This window comes from Tachyglossus aculeatus, chromosome 2 (genome assembly GCF_015852505.1).
Source record: "Tachyglossus aculeatus isolate mTacAcu1 chromosome 2, mTacAcu1.pri, whole genome shotgun sequence".
Taxonomy (NCBI): domain Eukaryota; kingdom Metazoa; phylum Chordata; class Mammalia; order Monotremata; family Tachyglossidae; genus Tachyglossus; species Tachyglossus aculeatus.
This window is the reverse complement of record NC_052067.1, coordinates 88,237,240-88,254,531: the sequence shown is the minus strand read 5'-3', so window position 1 is coordinate 88,254,531 and position 17,292 is coordinate 88,237,240. Positions and strand designations below refer to the sequence as shown.

Here is a 17,292-nt window from a genome sequence, read left to right as displayed (position 1 = left end):
GTATCTGAGGCCCCCTATTTTGGTATGAGCAGAAGAAAGATGCTGAGAAACTGTTCAGTATAGGGAGGAACCTTGTATGTTCTTTTCTTTTTCCTTAAACTCTACCACCACTAGCTCTGAGAAGGGTTTAGCACATTTCAGTGGGAATTCAAAAGAAAGGGTAAGGCCCACAAGACACTAGATGCTAAAGAGAATAAGAAACACGTATGTGCCCTTTTCTCTCTAGGTCCAACGTTCAATTTCCTCATCCGTAAAATGGGGATTAAATACATGGTCTCACTCTGTATTAGGCCTCATATGGAACAAGAACTGTGTCCAACCTAATTATCTTGTATCTACTCCAATGCTTAGGATGTTGCTTATTTGTTAGGGATATTATTTTTAAATTATTATAATTATCAATATTGTTTATCATTGGTTGAACAAATATTTATCAACTAAATATTTATCCATCCCTGATGAGGAGGTGGTTAAGGGAATGGGTGGCAGAAGAAGCTTGTTTTTGTTCCATTCACTAGATCTGCTGAAGGTAGAATATTCCCAACTTTCTGCAGCTTACATATATATTATAGGCATTATGATTTCAAAGGGTAGGGGATTGCTGAAATAAGTGACTACCCATTTAAGGCTGAGGAAGAAAAGACAAGGTGCAATTCATATTACAATCTTGTGGTAGATAGGCAGCTCTCCCTATCTTATAATGTGTGTGTTTTAAACAGAATGATAGCAAGGGACCTGTGGTTTATCAATTTCCAATTGAAGAAGCCTTTAAAAAAGAGTAAGTGAAAGGTTCTTAAGGAAGCTTAATAGAGGAATATAAGAGCTATTTAAAAGAATGGCAGCAGAGTTCTGCACATGCTTTATGTGATGGATTCCTTCTTCCTGTGGAAAGCAAAATAAATTCATCAGAGGTGAAGGGTCACCATTCTTCAGAGTTTTTCATAACCCATTACTCCTCTTGGGGATGGAGGTGATCAGTGTAGCTGTCTAAAAACGTTGAATCATGATAAAAGAGTTGGCTGTAACCTCATCACTTAGAATCACATATTTAAAGTGAGGATGGTAGAAAAAAATGTATCGCTCATCCATTTCAGCTTGCATCTTTAAAACAGAGAACCTGCCTGGAAAAAAAAAAATGAAGGCCTATTTATTTACAAATAAAATTTACCCATTTCAGTATTTTTAAAATAATGAAACTAGTGTGCTTGACTGGGAATTAAAATTGCATTTGCAGAAACTGGGCAATGAGACAGAGGTTGGGTAAATTTCACAGTTGCTACCTGTCTGTGTTAGGCTCAAACAGAAGCAGCACTTCCATATGCAGAAGGCAGGAGGCACTTGGGACATCCTGGGACACTCCAGTCCTAGGATTATCATTCCCTGGAATGCTGGACCTTGCCGGTTCCAGACTTTGCACCCAGCCAGCTGGTCAGATCCCAAGGTAGGAAGGGGATTGGAATGTTTATGCACTGTTATGAGTAAAAGCCAGGAAAGAAGATAACTCAGCATTCAGGATCAGCATCATTCAGGATCAACTGAAGCACAGACAAGAGGAAGACTAGCCAAGAAAAGATCATAGCATTATATAATCAGAATAGAAGGAAGATGACCTAGGCCTAGACTAAGGCTCTCTAGTGGGGTCAAAGGGGAAAGAACGAAGGCAATGTATAAACACATTGTTTTCTATGAGCAAGGTCTTTATCAGAAGAGGCCTTGTCCATCCAACCTAGATTTCTGTCCTCAAGAAAGAAACCCAATGACACTTGATTGAAAGTGTCTACTTAATCCTTGAGATGCTGATGGCTAAGGATGAGCCCTCTTACTTTCCTAAGCAGCATGGCATAGTGGATAGAGAAAGGACCTTAGTATCACAAGCTCTCGGGTTCTAATCATGGCCCTGCCACTTGTCTGCTCTGTGACCTTGGGCAAGTCACTTCACTTCCCTGTACCTCAGTTTTCTCATCTGTAAAATGAGGATTGAGACTGTGAACCCACATGGGACAGAGACTGTGTTCAACTCAATTTGATTGTATCTTCCCCCGCCCCCCAGCGCTTAGTATGGTGCCTGGCACACAGTGAACCCTTAACAAGTACCACAATTATTATTCCATCTATAACCCTCACGTAGATTTCTCCATTAATTTATTAAAAGCTCTATTGAGCCTATTGATAACTTTAACTTGCACAACTTCCAACGAGAATCACTGGAAGTGTGTCCTTTGCTTTAATCTAAAACTGAGATGGTCTGCTAATGAAATTTATTTAATTTATGAACCCTTGAACTGATTACTGCCAGTAGGAGGCAGTATGGTTTAATGAGAAGAGCTTGGGTCTGGGAATTGGGGCCTCAGTTTCATCATCTGAAGCAGCATGGCTCAGTGGAAAAAGCACGGGCTTTGGAGTCAGAGGTCATGGGTTCAAATCCTGGCTCTGTCAACTGTCAGCTGTGTGACTTTGGGCAAGTCGCTTAACTTCTCTGTGCCTCAGTTATCTCATCTGTAAAATGGGGATTAAAACTGTGAGTCCCCCGTGGGACAACCTGATCACCTTGTAACCTCCTCAGCGCTTAGAACAGTGCTTTGCACATAGTAAGTGCTTAACAAATACTATTATTATTATTATTATTATTATTATTATTATTATTATTATCATCTGTAAAATAGGGTAAAATATATGCTCTCACTCCCTCTTGGACTGTGATACCTCTATGGGACAGAGACTGTTTCTATTCTAATTACCTTATACCTACCCCAACATTAAGCACTTTCCTTGATGCATAGTAAGCACTTTAATTAACAACCTCATTATTGTAAAGACTATCCTTTTAATTGTGGGAGGTTTAGTTGTTTTAAACAGCAAAGGCTTAGGACTGTCATTATGATTCCACTTGTGAATAACTTGGAATCAATTTCCTTCTCTAAGACATTGGGTTGTAAAGGTGTAGAGTTGGAGCAAAAGAATCAGATAGGGTTGCTGGGTAAAAACCATGTTGAAGGACAAAAGTTCCTTAAAGATGAGGGACTTTGGGGAATACTGTACTTAAAAACATCATCATCATCATCAGTCATATTTATTGAGTGCTTATGTGCACAGCACTGTACTAAGCACTAGGGAGAGTACAGTACAACAGAGTTGGCCGACTTGCCCCCTGCCCACAACAGGATTACAGTCTAGAGGAGAGGTTGAGTAAATGGAATACAGAGAGTGATTTTGAAAAGAAGAAATGATGAATCTTGTACTTACTAGGATAATGACTAGCAAAAGCAAGAGAGTGAGTGGTGCTATGCAGAAGACTAGAATTATAGTCAATTCCTCTGAGCAGATTGTTGGATTTGAGTTTTCAGGACCGTACCTCATACATTGTTCCCAATAGGAGACTCCATCATTTCTTTCTGTATTTAATTGTTTTTAATTTTATCATTAATATCTACATTATGACACATATTGTATATCTGGCCATTTATGTCTGCCTCAACCTATGCAAATAGATGATATGCTTCTGGGGAGCAGACAGCAAGCCTTTTCCTCCTATTAAATGTTTTCAAGCCAAATTGGACAGTGAAACCATTGAAAGGTAATTGAGATTTGGAAGAGGAAAGATGGAGATCTGGAAATGTAGGGATTTTCACGTGTGACCTGCCCACGAGGAGCTTTCGTTCTAATGAGGAACACTTCTCACAATTGAGTGGCACCCCACCATGGGGACCCAAACACCTAATTGTGTATCCTGTCCACCTAACAGGTAGTCAGTAAAAGTTGCTAGTGTTGTTGATGATGATCTGAGCAGGACAAGAAAAGGTGAGAGTAATTCAGCTTCAGAAGCAGGATGGAGAGTGGGTCAAAAGAAGAGAGAATAGCTGGAGCAAGGAGTGCAGGGTTGGAAAGAGAATCCTCTTAGAGAGCTTCAGCTCAGGCAGTATTATGATTTTCAAATATTTCTTGTAACCCCATCAGTACTGAAAAAAAGCAGGACCACTAATTTTATAATGCATCACGAAAGTCTGATCTTTTTCCTTTTTTAATCTTGAGTGTTTTAAATTGGCATCATTTTTCCACTTCTGAGAGATTGGAGAGATTCACTGTACCACTCCCACTTTTTATCAAGTTACCATGAAATTCAAAATATTATTACGTCTAATTAAAAAGCTCTGTTAAAACATGACTATGTTTTGAATGTATGTTTGCCCATACATACATTCAGACAGTAGACTTGCCTGACAGTCATATTTAATATTTGCTTTTTGAAATTGGATGAGCCCTGTTCTATAAGGAGCACATTTATTTAATGATGTCTTTCTGAGTAGACTATATTTCTCTGTTAGGAGTTATGCAAATATTTGCTTTCTATATACTGCCATCAAAGGTTTAAGAGGAATGCCAGCAAAGACTTAATTACCTAACCCCTTTCTCAACTCTGTTCTTGGTTTTCCCTGGCAAATAAGACCTATCCACTTCAGTCTCCTAATAAATGTTTTAATGGCCAGCCAGATAACCCTGCTGACTTCTCTAAGTGACTACAGTCATTGCAAGTAAAATACCATTTCTGTTTCTGGTGGCAGAAAGAAAAATGTTCAATCATAATTGATTCAACAGCTATGAAGCTAATGAACAATGTGTTATGTCTTCCAATAATAATTTAAGTCATTTGAGATGTCATACATACAGGACCCCAAATTCCCAAACCACGTGTTCCCAAAAACTATGAGCACATTTGGAGGTACTCCCCATTAAACTACCCTATTGCTTCACTTTGTAATTGTCTCTTGGAAGTGCTTATCTTTGGGAGTCAGGAAGTATGTCTCTCATAACTTGGACAGCTAGCTTTAATTCAGGAATTAAAGGAATCTCCAAAAGTTAGCTAATCCTGTCCCCTACCTCTGATCAGAATTTAACTTGGACTAACTGCGAGAGGCAGGGTTCTCCTTTGTTTCACGGACCTTTTGCATAACAATGTATTTCCTAGTGTCTAATTTACTTCCCTGCATTGAAATTTCAACCTCTGAGGAAAAACAGATGTGCTAACTTTATACATTATTCCTTCATGTGCACTGTGGCCTAATGTAAAGAATATAGTCCTGGCAGTCAGAGGCCCTGGGTTATAATCCAGGCCCTGATGCTTTTATGCTATGTGACCTTGGGCAAGTCACTTAACTTCTCTGTACCTCAGTTCCCTCATCTGCAAAATGGGGATTTCAATACATGTTCTCGCTTGTACTTAGACTATGAGCCATGAGGGACCTGATTATCTTGAGTTTGTCTCAGCACTTAGTGTAACATGTGGCACATAGTAAGCATTTAGCAAATACTGTAATTATTATATGTCTTAGTACACTGTTCTTCAAGATCATTTAAATAGGAAATAGATTCTGTTTCTTGTTATGCCTGAGAGGAGTGGAGAGGGAGTGGCACAATCATCATTTAGGGAAATCCTTGAGAAACAACTTGACATATTTCCCTCCCTGACTCCAGGAAGTTTGTTTTTTCACTGATATGGTTGGAAATAGATCATCCCTCCATAGCTGAACATTCCCAGTAATCTTCTTTATGCTACTGTGAATGTGCCAGACCTGTCATATGGAATCGTCCATTTGTTGGTGCAAAGCTAGGTCCCTAGTACCAAACCACCAAGGCCAAAAATACATTTGTCCTGAATTATGTGAAAATATTTTGACATGTTATTTTGTGGACCTAATTAATTTAGGAAACCATTTTCTAATGGACAAGTATATATTATATAAGAAAAATTAAACAGCTAACTGTTTTCATATGTTAAACCCCTTCTCACCAGTGTTTGCATTTTGGGCTTCTTTTTCTCTCACATTCTTTTCTCCCACTTCCTCCTCTATATCTCCTTTTATGCTGTTATCTTTGACCAAGGAGCCATGACCCTCTTCATTTCCACCAAACTGCTCACTCCCATTTTTCAAAATTTAGTTCAAATTCCCTCTTCTACAGGTCGCTTCCCATAATTCAAGGGGAAAAGGGTGAATAAACCAATTTACTCTAAGAAAACTGATTGTCTGCCTCCACAGCTCATTTCTATAACATAAAGTGCCCAAAGATTAGGCATGTAGCAGAGTGTTCAGTAATTATTAGAAAGAATTTGACTTCCCCATTTTGAAAGGTATGTGAGCACAATTTTGCTTTTATGCCACTGCTTAGCAGTGTGCCTGGCACCTAAGCACTCAATAGATATGATCATTAGTAATATAAATGATAGGGCTTCATACTGAGTACAGTGCCAACTAACATGATTTTTTTTCATTATTTTCTTTGCTATTTTATACATAAATTATTAGAACATGAGTATTTGGTATAAAAATGAGTCTACTCAAGTTAAAACGTAGCTACTGGGAACTGAATAAAGCATTCTAATTTAAAACACCAGGAATATAATTTGGGTGACACACGTCCTGTATAGCCAGGCCAGGAATTGATGAAGATGCTCATGAATATTTATGAGGTATACTTAGCTTGAAAAAAAACACAGCTAAGTGCTTCATCACTAGTCCTGAAATTGTCGCTGCGCCTCATTGACTTCCTAAATCATAAGGAAAAGGGACCCTCAAACCTTCTGGAGGCTGAAATAGCTCTACTCAACCATAGCCTGTTAGTTATTAGTGCCACTGACGGTCTTGCCCTCTAAACATGGAATGCCAACATTGATGACTTTTCATTAAAGAGTGTACTTTGATATAAATGGCGAAGTGGTGTTTGAGCTTTTAGAATCTCTCGCTCATCTCTAGAGAGCTGGATTTAAAAGAACTGCTGTAATGTCTTGGGATTTCCAGCCTTTCCATAGAGACTCAGCATGGCCTAGTGGAAATAGCATGGGCCTGGGAGTAGAAGGACCTGTGTTCTAGTACTGCCTGGCTCCACTGCTTGTCTGCTGTGTGACCCTGGGCAAGTCGCTTAACTTCTCTGTGCCTCAGTTACCTCATCTGTAAAATGGGGTTGAAGACTTTGAGTCCCATGTGGGACATGGACTCTGTCTAACCTGATTGCTTTGTAGCTACCCTGGTGCTTAGAACAGTGCTAGGCACATAGTAAGCAGCATGGCTTAGTGGAAAGAGCATGAGCTTGGGAGTTAGAGGACAAGGTTCTAATCACAGCTCCACCACTTCAATCAATCAATCAATCGTATTTATTGAGCGCTTAGTATGTGCAGAGCGTTGTACTAAGCACTTGGGAAGTACAAATTGGCAACATATAGAGACAGTCCCTACCCAACAGTGGGCTCACAGTCTAAAAGGGGGAGACAGAGAACAAAACCAAACATACTAACAAAATAAAATGAATAGAATAGATATGTACAAGTAAAATGAATAAATAAATAAATAGAGTAATAAATACATACAAACATATATACATATATACAGGTGCTGTGGGGAAGGGAAGGAGGTAAGATGGGGGGATGGAGAGGGGGACGAGGGGGAGAGGAAGGAAGGGGCTCAGTCTGGGAAGGCCTCTTGGAGGAGGTGAGCTCTCAGCAGGGCCTTGAAGGGAGGAAGAGAGCTAGCTTGGCAGATGGGCAGAGGGAGGGCATTCCAGGCCCGGGGGATGACGTGGGCCGGGGGCCGATGGCGGGACAGGCGAGAACGAGGTACGGTGAGGAGATTAGCGGGAGGAGCGGAGGGTGCCGGCTGGGCTGTAGAAGGAGAGAAGGGAGGTGAGGTAGGAGAGGGCGAGGTGATGGACAGCCTTGAAGCCCAGGGTGAGGAGTTTCTGCCTGATGCGCAGATTGATTGGTAGCCACTGGAGATTTTTGAGGAGGGGAGTAATATGCCCAGAGCGTTTCTGGACAAAGATAATCCGGGCAGCAGCATGAAGTATGGATTGAAGTGGAGAGAGACACGAGGATGGGAGATCAGAAAGAAGGCTGATGCAGTAGTCCAGACGGGATAGGATGAGAGCTTGAATGAGCAGCACCACTTGTCTTCTGTGTGACCTTGGGCAAGTCACTTCACTTCTCTTTTCCTCAGTTCCCTCATCTGTAAAATGGGGATTAAAACTGTGAGCCCCATGTGGGCCAACCTGATTACCTTGTATCTACCTCAGTGCTTAGAACAGTGCTTGGCACATAGTAAGTGCTTAACAAATGCCATCATCATTATAGTTATTATTATTATTTTAAAATACCATAAAAAAACTCTTGGGTCACATCCAGTTATCTGTTGCCTAATTGTACTTTCCAAGTGCTTAGTTCAGTGGGTGCACACAGAAATCGCTCAATAAATACAATTGAATGAGTGAATCCAGAAAATGGCAACCAAGTGATTTCAGTATGCTATCCTTTAGACTGTAAGCTCATTGTGGGCAGGGAATATATCTGTTATATCGTTATATTGTACTCTCCCGAGTGCTTAGTACAATGCTCTTCATACAGTAAGCACTCAATAAATACCATCAATTAATTCTTAATCACCTGTTCATACCACGTTGATTTGATGAAAGGTGGCAACAAAATTAAGTCTTTTTCAATAGCCAGTTTAACCTGGCTGTTATGTTTCCTCAGATATCATTCACCGAGACTAGGCTTGCCTCTGGGAAACCCTACCAAATTTTTGTGGGAGGATATAAACACCAATCCAACGTAAATATTTTTCCTTGTCATTTCCACTTTCCCTTCTTTTGGGGTTTGGAAATATTCATTGAAATTACATGATCTATAATTTATGGAAAGTTCTGTGACTAATCCGGGCCTTATGTTTCATAAGATAACAAATGAATAGACTTTAGAGTTTGGTGGAAGTCATTCATTTAACTTTATAACCTTAAAGTTGGATTTGGCCACAAGTCTTTATCTCTTTTAAGGTATTCATTTTGAGGTAATAGCTATGAGAGATAGAAATGTTACTTAGAAATCACATAATGTTGAAGACCTAAGGTGTATGCTATGTCTAAAATGACTCATAATCATGCTCATAACATGAACAATAAATGTTTAGTGCTTTTGAGTCCTTTATAGCAAAAGGAAATCTTTATCTGAATTAGTTACTTCATATTGGATTTGACTTTTATTACAAGGTTCTTCCCCAACAGAAAGGAGGATGAACATCATTCCAGTCCATATTAATCCATTCATGTTATTATACTTATTGTCGCTGGTTTTCCAGCCTGCTGTGGTCAAGTGGAAAGAGTACTGATCTGGAAGTCCAAAGACCTGAGTTCTAGTTCTGATTGCAAGGAATGAAGGGCCTGCTTTGGTTTTGCCATTAATGATGGAGGTTTCTGTCCAAACAATTTGCCAGGAGATGAGTGAGGTCAATAGACACTGCAGGAATCCTGGAAAATAGCCAGCTACCTTGAGTGGCAAAGACCACAGCAGCTACCCAGGAAATTGCCTCCTGGGTAGTGCCACTATCAATCAGTTGATCATATTTATTGAGTGCTTACTGGGTGCAGAGCACTGTACTAAGTGCTTGGGAGAGTATAATGTAACAGACTTGGTCGATAAGTTCCCTGCCCATAATGAGCTTACAGTCTAGAGGATGAATTTACAGTCAATTCTAATATAGCATTGGTACTATGTTGCGGTCACCTTTTTTATGGTATTTGTTAGGTGCACACTAGGTTTCAAGCACTGTTCTAAAAGCTGGGGTAGATACAAGTTAATCCAGTTGGAGACAGTCTCTGTCCCACATGCGGTTTGCAAGCTAAATAAGAGGCAGCATGGGTATTGAATCTCCATTTTACAGTTGAGGAAAAAATAGTAATGTGCCAGGCCCTTTACTAAGCGCTGGGGTGGATACAAACAAATTGGGTTGGACACAGTCCCTGTCCCACATGGGGCCCATGGTCTCAATCCCCATTTTACAGATGAGATACCTGAGGCCCAGAGAAGTAAAGTGACTTGCCCAAGGTCACATGGCATTCATTCATTCAATTATATTCATTACACACTTATTGTACTTATTGCAGAGCACTGTACTAAGTGCTTGGGAGAGTACAAATACAACAACAGTAGAAAACTATGCATGACATTTTACTAGGCTCAGCATCTTCTTCTTGATGACTACATTTACGTATTGTATCTTTCTAGGATTTAAAAGAGGTTTGGCATTTTTTAATTGAAAGGATTTTTTTTGAATCCCTGACCCTCTTTTTTTTTTTTTTGCCTGTAGGCATCTGGTCCTCAAGGATCATTGAAAGATAATGCGAAAGGTGCTCTTCAGAAAAGCTTCAAAATTCTTAATGAGGCCAAGAACTTAGCAAACACTGTTAAGGGTAAGTGCCAAATACTCTTCAATTATCATTTCAAGATCAGCTGTGTAAATGTTAATATATATGTGTGTTTATATATCTATATATATATCTATATATATCTATATATATATATATACATACACAGACATATTTATGCTATATGTTGTGTGTACTGTGTAATATATACATAAATTCATACTTCACATTTAAAATTGCTGTCATAAACTGGAATTTACCTAAGTGTGCAAGTCATTTGAGTCAAAGTTGGAATGACAATCTTAACAATACTGTGCACACACAAAGATCTTCCCTAGTTGTGCCGATGTGTTTACTGTTTTCAGAGTCTGGTGCATTTTTTCCTTTTTTTTTTTTTTTTTGTGCTTTTGACTCAGCCTCACCACTCTCATGTGACTTCTGCTTGAAAAGAGTCATTCCTTTTCTTCAGTGCAGAGTGCTAGGCTGGTGTGCCCCATTCAACTGTTTCCCATCCCTAAAGAGTTCCTTCCATCTCCACCCTTTTTAGTCATCCATTTCAATTCATCATGTAAGCCCTGTTTGGGCATCCGATGCCATTTCCCCAGGCGAAATTGTATCACAGTAAGCATAATGCTGATCAAATGACTTTGTATAAGGGAGCCTTGCAGATCTGGTATGGGAGTGTCCTGGAGAAGGAAGAAGGTGCCAACACCACTTGTTCCTATAAGTATCCTCCCAGCTACAAACATAATAGCAGTGGTTAAGAGGCAGGTCCCTGAACTGATTATTTCAGTTCCATTATCACCTAGTCCAGGACCCAAGTAGGTCATCCTAATCAGATGATTAAACTGTTTCCATTCTGCCCTTTGGGGATTGTTTTAGTTCACATCTGTTCCCTTCTAGAGCATTTTTCACCCAAAACCCAGGTAGCTTTAAGCTTAAACCTCATGTGGCATTACATGGTATCCCAAATCCTTTACAGACTAATAGCCAGTATGGCCTAGTGGCAAGAGCAAGTGCTTGAGAGTCAGAGGATGTGAGTTCTAATTCTGGCTTTGCCACTTGTCTGCTGTGTGATCTTGGACAAGTCACTTCACTTCTCTGTGCCTCAGTTCCCTCATCTGTAAAGTGGGGACTAAGACTGTCAGCTTCATGTGGGACAGGATCTGTGTGTCTAACCTGATTACCTTGTATTTACTCCAGTGCTTAGAACAGTGCTTGGCACATAGTAAGCACATAACAAATACTATAATTATTATTATAGTATAGTATAGTATTCATAGAAGTATGAAGTATTCATAGAAGTATTCATAGCTTCATAGAAGCAGCGTGGCTCAGTGGAAAGGGCATGGACTTGAGAGTCAGAGGTTGTGGGTTCTAATCCCAGCTCCACCACTTATCAGCTCTGTAACTTTGGGCAAGTCACTTAACATCTCTGTGCCTCAGTTACCTCATCTGGAAAATGGTGATTAAAGACTGTGAGCCCCAATTGGGACAACTTGTTTACCTTGTATCTACCCAGCGCTTAGAACAGTGCTTGGCACATAGTAAGCATTCATTCATTCATTCATTCAATCGTATTTATTGAGTGCTTACTGTGTGCAGAGCACTGTACTATGCACTTGGGAAGTACAAGTTGGCAACATATAGAGACGGTCCCTACCCAACAGTGGGCTTACAGTCTAGAAGGGGGAGGCAGACAACAAATACCAAAATTATTATTATTATTATTCTGTGCCTCAGTTCCCTCATCTGTAAAAAGGGGATTAAGACTGTGAGCCCAATGTGGGACAACCTGATTACCTTGTATTCCCCCCAGCTCTTAGAAGAGTGCTTGGCACATAGTAAGCGCTTAATAAATGCCATCATTATTATTATTGCCCTTTCAAATGTAGTGTCATTAAGCACAGCCAATTCTCAAGCAAGGCATATCTGTTCCTTTGGTTAGTTGTCTAACAGGAAGTTTTCGATCATTTTTCTAGACTCAAAGTATAGTAACATGAAAAATCTAAATGTTTCACCAAATTAAAATTTTGAAGTTGGCCCTTGTAAGGTTATTAAACTCCACTGTGTTTCTACTGAGATGGAAATTCCTAGTAATCTTTAATATGTAGGACTCATTTCACTATCAAGATTGTTTGCAGGTCCACCTTATTCAGCATTTGAGAAAGAAATTAATTTAGGCTATTCCAATACAGATCAATTCAAAATATTTCAGTATAAAAAACCCAAACAGGCAATAACATTACTCACACAACACGATCAACTTAGTCACTGAGACCTTTGGCATACCAGAATGTTTATTAAAACATAATCAAATGTTAATGTTTGTAAGCATGTATTGTAAGTTCAGCAAAGTCCCACAGTTATCTAAAAATCTTTCATATTGAAAATATGTCTCCCCTGACATCCTAGTCAAAAAATACAGGCCTCTGCAATAACTGCAGTTAAAGGGTTCAGAAATCAGATATTCAGGGAGGTGCCAGCTATGTTTCATGTTGATTAAAAGGCTCCATGTATTAAGTGGGATGTATGACATGGCACCCCAAAAGATCTGTCCAAGTGTTTGATTCTAGGCAATGTTTATTCTATGGATGATACAGTTGAAAAATTGAGAAGTTGCCCATGTAATTTGCAAGTGATAAGCTGGGTGCAGAGGCTGACACTTTGGGAGACATGAATAGAATTAAAAGTGATTAAGATAAGTTGGAAATTTGGTACTGTAACAATAGTATGGAAGCTATAAGGCACACGTGTAATGCAGTGCCATTAGGGGATAAAAAGCAAAGTTGACCAGAAGCTAACTACAATTCCAGAAAACTAAGTCTTTTAGCATGGTCTATTGGAAACAGCAAAAGATGAATCAGGGGACTCATGTTTGAGTGCCAGTTTGCCACTGGCCAACTTTGTAAACTTGAGCAAGTTACTTAACCTTAACTGGATCTCAGTTTCCTTACATGTAAAAATAGGGATCAAACCATGTTCTCGTTCCCTCTTTGACTATGAGCCCCATACGGAACAGGGACTGTGCCTGATCAAATTACCTTGTATAATAATAATGGTATTTGTTAAGCACTTACTATGTGCCAAGCACTGTTCTTAGCACTGGGGGAGATACAGGGAAATCAGGGTAACCAGGTTGGGCTCACAGTCTTAATCCCCATTTTACAGATGAGGTAACTGAAGCACAAAGAATTTGTCACTTGCCCAAAATCACACAGCTGACAAGTGGTGGAGCCAGGATTAGAACCCATGACCTCTGACTCCCAAGCCTGTGCTCTTTCCACTAAGCCATGCTGTTTCTCCTTGTATCTGTCTCTGCTTAGTCCAGTGCTTGACAGAGTAAGCTTTAATAAATACCATCATTGCCAATCAATAAATGACATGTATTGAGTACTTACTGTGTGCAGAACACTGTTCTAAGCACTTAGAGTGCAATATAATAGGATTGGTAGACATGATCTCTGCCCTTAAGAAGCTTATTATCTAGTGTACTATTAATGTACTGATATTACTATTATGGTAGCAAGCACTTACAAATGCCTTTTAAAAAATGAAAACATGGTCTTGGGATATATTGGAGAAATGGAAAAGCATTAGTGCTTCCAGGTTGTTGCTACCTGTAAGGCAGACCCAAGAATGCCAGTAGTCATGCCCACAGATGCAATCTTCTGGGAGGAATGAATAATAATAATAATAATAATGATGGTGATAGCATTTATTAAGTGCTTACTATGTGCCAAGCACTGTTCTAAGCGCTCCTCTATGGGGGTCCTCAGACTAGTGATTTTCAGTCATTCAAGACTGAATTGTGATTAAAACTAATAGTAGAAGACTCCCCTATTTTTTTCTGGCTACCTTAGGTAGATGGCATTATGGCAACTGAGGAATGGTAGCAATATGAAGTTTTTGTAAAATTGATGTTTGTTTAGCTCTAGGCAACACATTCCCCCTCTCAAGGTTGCACCTGGAGATTTTCCAGAACTCTAACGGTCTCGACGATGGGAGGGAGAGTCAAGCAGAGGCATACCCATTCCATTCCTAGCTTGTCCAATGGCTTGTGAGTGGAAGACAATCTGCTACAAGTCAAAACTCACCCATGCTGGGCAGCAGCAGCATGGGAGAGAATCGGGGGTGGAGACTCAAGTTTACTGTTTGGAATGAGGCAATGGTAAACCACTTATGTACCAAGAAAACTCTATGGATACACTATCAGAACAATTGTAGATGGAGGTGGGGCATTCTGGAAGAGATATGTTCATGGTGTCGCTGTGGGTCAGCAGAAGCGACTCGATGACATAAGACAAGATAAGCAACATATTGGCTTACTTGTTTGATTAACTATTAGTAAGTAATCAATAACCTAAATAGTATCCTCTCTTAATACGAGAGCACCCTGCAGTACAAAATAAACCCCTTTCACTTATTATATATATAATATAATTATATATATCCTTATATATCCTTATAATTATATATATATCCTTATTATAGTCTGGAGTTAACTATAAATTGCATGCTACCAAAATTATGAGATAAACATTGAATCAAAACTGTAGTCTGTAAGCCTCTCAAGGTCAGGGATCATGTCTACCAACTCCAAGAATTTAGTACAGTGCTTTTCACACAGTAAGCACTCAATAAATAAAATTGAATGAATGAACTCTATTGCATTTTTCCAAGAACTTAGTGCAGTGTTCTGCAACCAGTAAGCACATAATAAATACCACTGATTGACTTATAGACTGAAGTCAATTTTTCCATACCCAAAACATTTTGGAATTTCATTTTTTTGAATGTTGAAAACCCATTACTTCCTATGCTGTAGTCAACCAGCCCCATATGAATGGTGGCATAGTCTGTGTCTCTATTTGTTGCCGAATTGTACTTTCCAAGCACTTAGTACAGTACTCTGCACACAGTAAGTGCCCAATAAATACAATTAAATGAATTAATGAATATGAGAAGTATATGATTCGTCTGTTGTTGTTTTTAAATTGACTCTATCCAAGATATGCGATATGACTATTATGCACACATGACCTTTATTTTAGGGCATGTTTTGGCATTTCAAAGATGCCCAGGGAACAGAGATTGAAAACTCAGATTTTTCACCAAAACTTATTCCCAGGCCCTCTCTGAAGAGCTAGGAATTAGAGTTTGATGATAGCCACTCCATAAAGAGTGAAGACCCATTAGAATTTTTCTCTTTGCACTTCAGGTAGTACATTAGTTAAAGTAATGAAACCCTGTAAACTGCTCCAGCAATATATCCTGCAGGAAGCCAAGCCAGGCCTGTGACGGAGATGAGGATGTTTTCTTGCTACATTATGGCATCTCCCTGATTTGTGGCCAATTACACTAGTTATAAAATGGCTGTTAATCAGGAAAATGCCATATATTACCACCAAAAACTGCTGAAATAGGCCTTACGGAGCAAAACTCTTGACAGCAGCTATTAAAATGGAGATTTAGTCATTTCTCTCTCCATAGTTCTGGGAGTGAGAAGGAATAAAATTGACAGGGTAAGTATATTCTCTACCGAATGCTTTTCCTGGTCATGGGTTATCTCATAAGCTTCGGCTGGGAATGAGCAAGTGCTACTGCCTCCCATTTATACACTGCCCAAGCCTTCGAAGAGCTCGGTAGCGCTGGGAGCAATTTGTCTTTTTTTTATTTTTTTTTAATTTTTGAATGCACATTTGTTAAAAAATATCTCTGCCCCTAGAGATGGGACCTAATAGCATTGCACTGATGGAATGTCTGGGATGATGAAATTCTTTCTTTGATGTATATGAAGTTCAGCTCAAATTGCCTAAGGAAGAGTCATGTAAAACTCTTTCCCAGAGGCACAACTTGTATGCTCTTCTTCATTGATGAAGTCCACAGTCTTACCTGGAGGGTGAGAAAATGAAAATTAAGATATCAAGACATCATAAACTTCCATAGGACAAAAGTAGAGAGAGGTCTTGTAAGCTATCACCTCTGAGAGAACAATGAGCTTTTTTAATTGATGGGCTGATTATTTATTTGATCTAGATGGATCATAGAGACATATTTGGGAAGATCTTATGGGAATTATGAGGACTTCCAATCACTAAGTAGTAGTCATTGGGCACCTATGTTGTGTAGAGCCTTCTGCTAATCTCTTAGCAAAGAACATAATAGGAGTGAAACACATGAGTGAGTCACTGACCTCAAAGAACTTACCCTTCAATAGCCTCTTCTTCCTCTTTGGGTGATTAATAATAATAATAATAATAATGACATTTGTTAAGTGTATACTATGTGCAAAGCACCGTTCTAAGCACTGGGGGGATACAAGGTGATCAGGTTGTCCCACGTGGGGCTCACAGTCTTAATCCCCATTTTACAGATGAGGGAACTGAGGCACAGAGAAGTGAAGTGACTTGCTCAAGGTCGCACAGGAGACAAATGGCAGAGTGGGGATTAGAACCCATGACCTCTGACTCCCAAGCCCGGGCTCTTTCCACTGAGCCATGGTGCTTCTCAAAACCCTCCGTCTTTCCTCTTTACTTTCGTTCAATCACAGGGACCTCAAGGAACTCATGAAGACCTATTCAAAACCTGTACGGATAGGCCCTATTAAATATTAGATTATGGGAGGGAGACCTCTTTGCCTATGAACATTTCCTCTTGTTCTGTTGACTGCGGAGGAAAATGTTGATTAAGTGTATTAAAGCCAATGGTCATGGGGTTCTGCTTGATGGAGAGTGAAATGGACAACTATTTGATGTTTCTGAGGAGGACTCCATAATTGATAATGAAGCCACCTCTTAACCTTCTTTTTTTCAATCCCAAACATTTCCTTTTATATTTCCTTGTCAGTCATAATTTTCAAACATTTGTTGTGTTGCTATTTTTATCTGAAACCCTTATAGTATCTCCTCAATTTTTATGAAATATAGAAAACAAAGTAGAAACAAATATGATCCTTTGTGCTAATGATGGCAGAAGGCTACATCATTCAATCAATTAATGTTATTTACTGGTTGTTTTCTGTGTGCAGGGCACTGTAATAAGCACTTGGGCGTAGAGTGCAACACAGTTGGTAAACATGGTCCCTGTCTAAAAGAGCTTATAGTCTAA

General features: G+C 39.5%; 1 protein-coding gene and 1 non-coding gene across 2 annotated transcripts in view; both read left to right on the top strand.

The window, feature by feature from the left end:
• LAMA2 (laminin subunit alpha 2) overlaps nt 1-17,292 on the top strand; it is a 633,073-nt gene that overhangs the window by 508,496 nt on the left and 107,285 nt on the right. The window contains exon 42 of the mRNA XM_038760171.1: nt 10,125-10,227. Coding sequence (XP_038616099.1) covers nt 10,125-10,227 — 103 coding nt within the window. The remainder of the gene's footprint in view (nt 1-10,124; nt 10,228-17,292) is intronic.
• LOC119925117 lies at nt 14,132-14,269 on the top strand. The gene has a single exon (XR_005449785.1). It is a non-coding gene; the product is annotated as a small nucleolar RNA SNORA7 (small nucleolar RNA).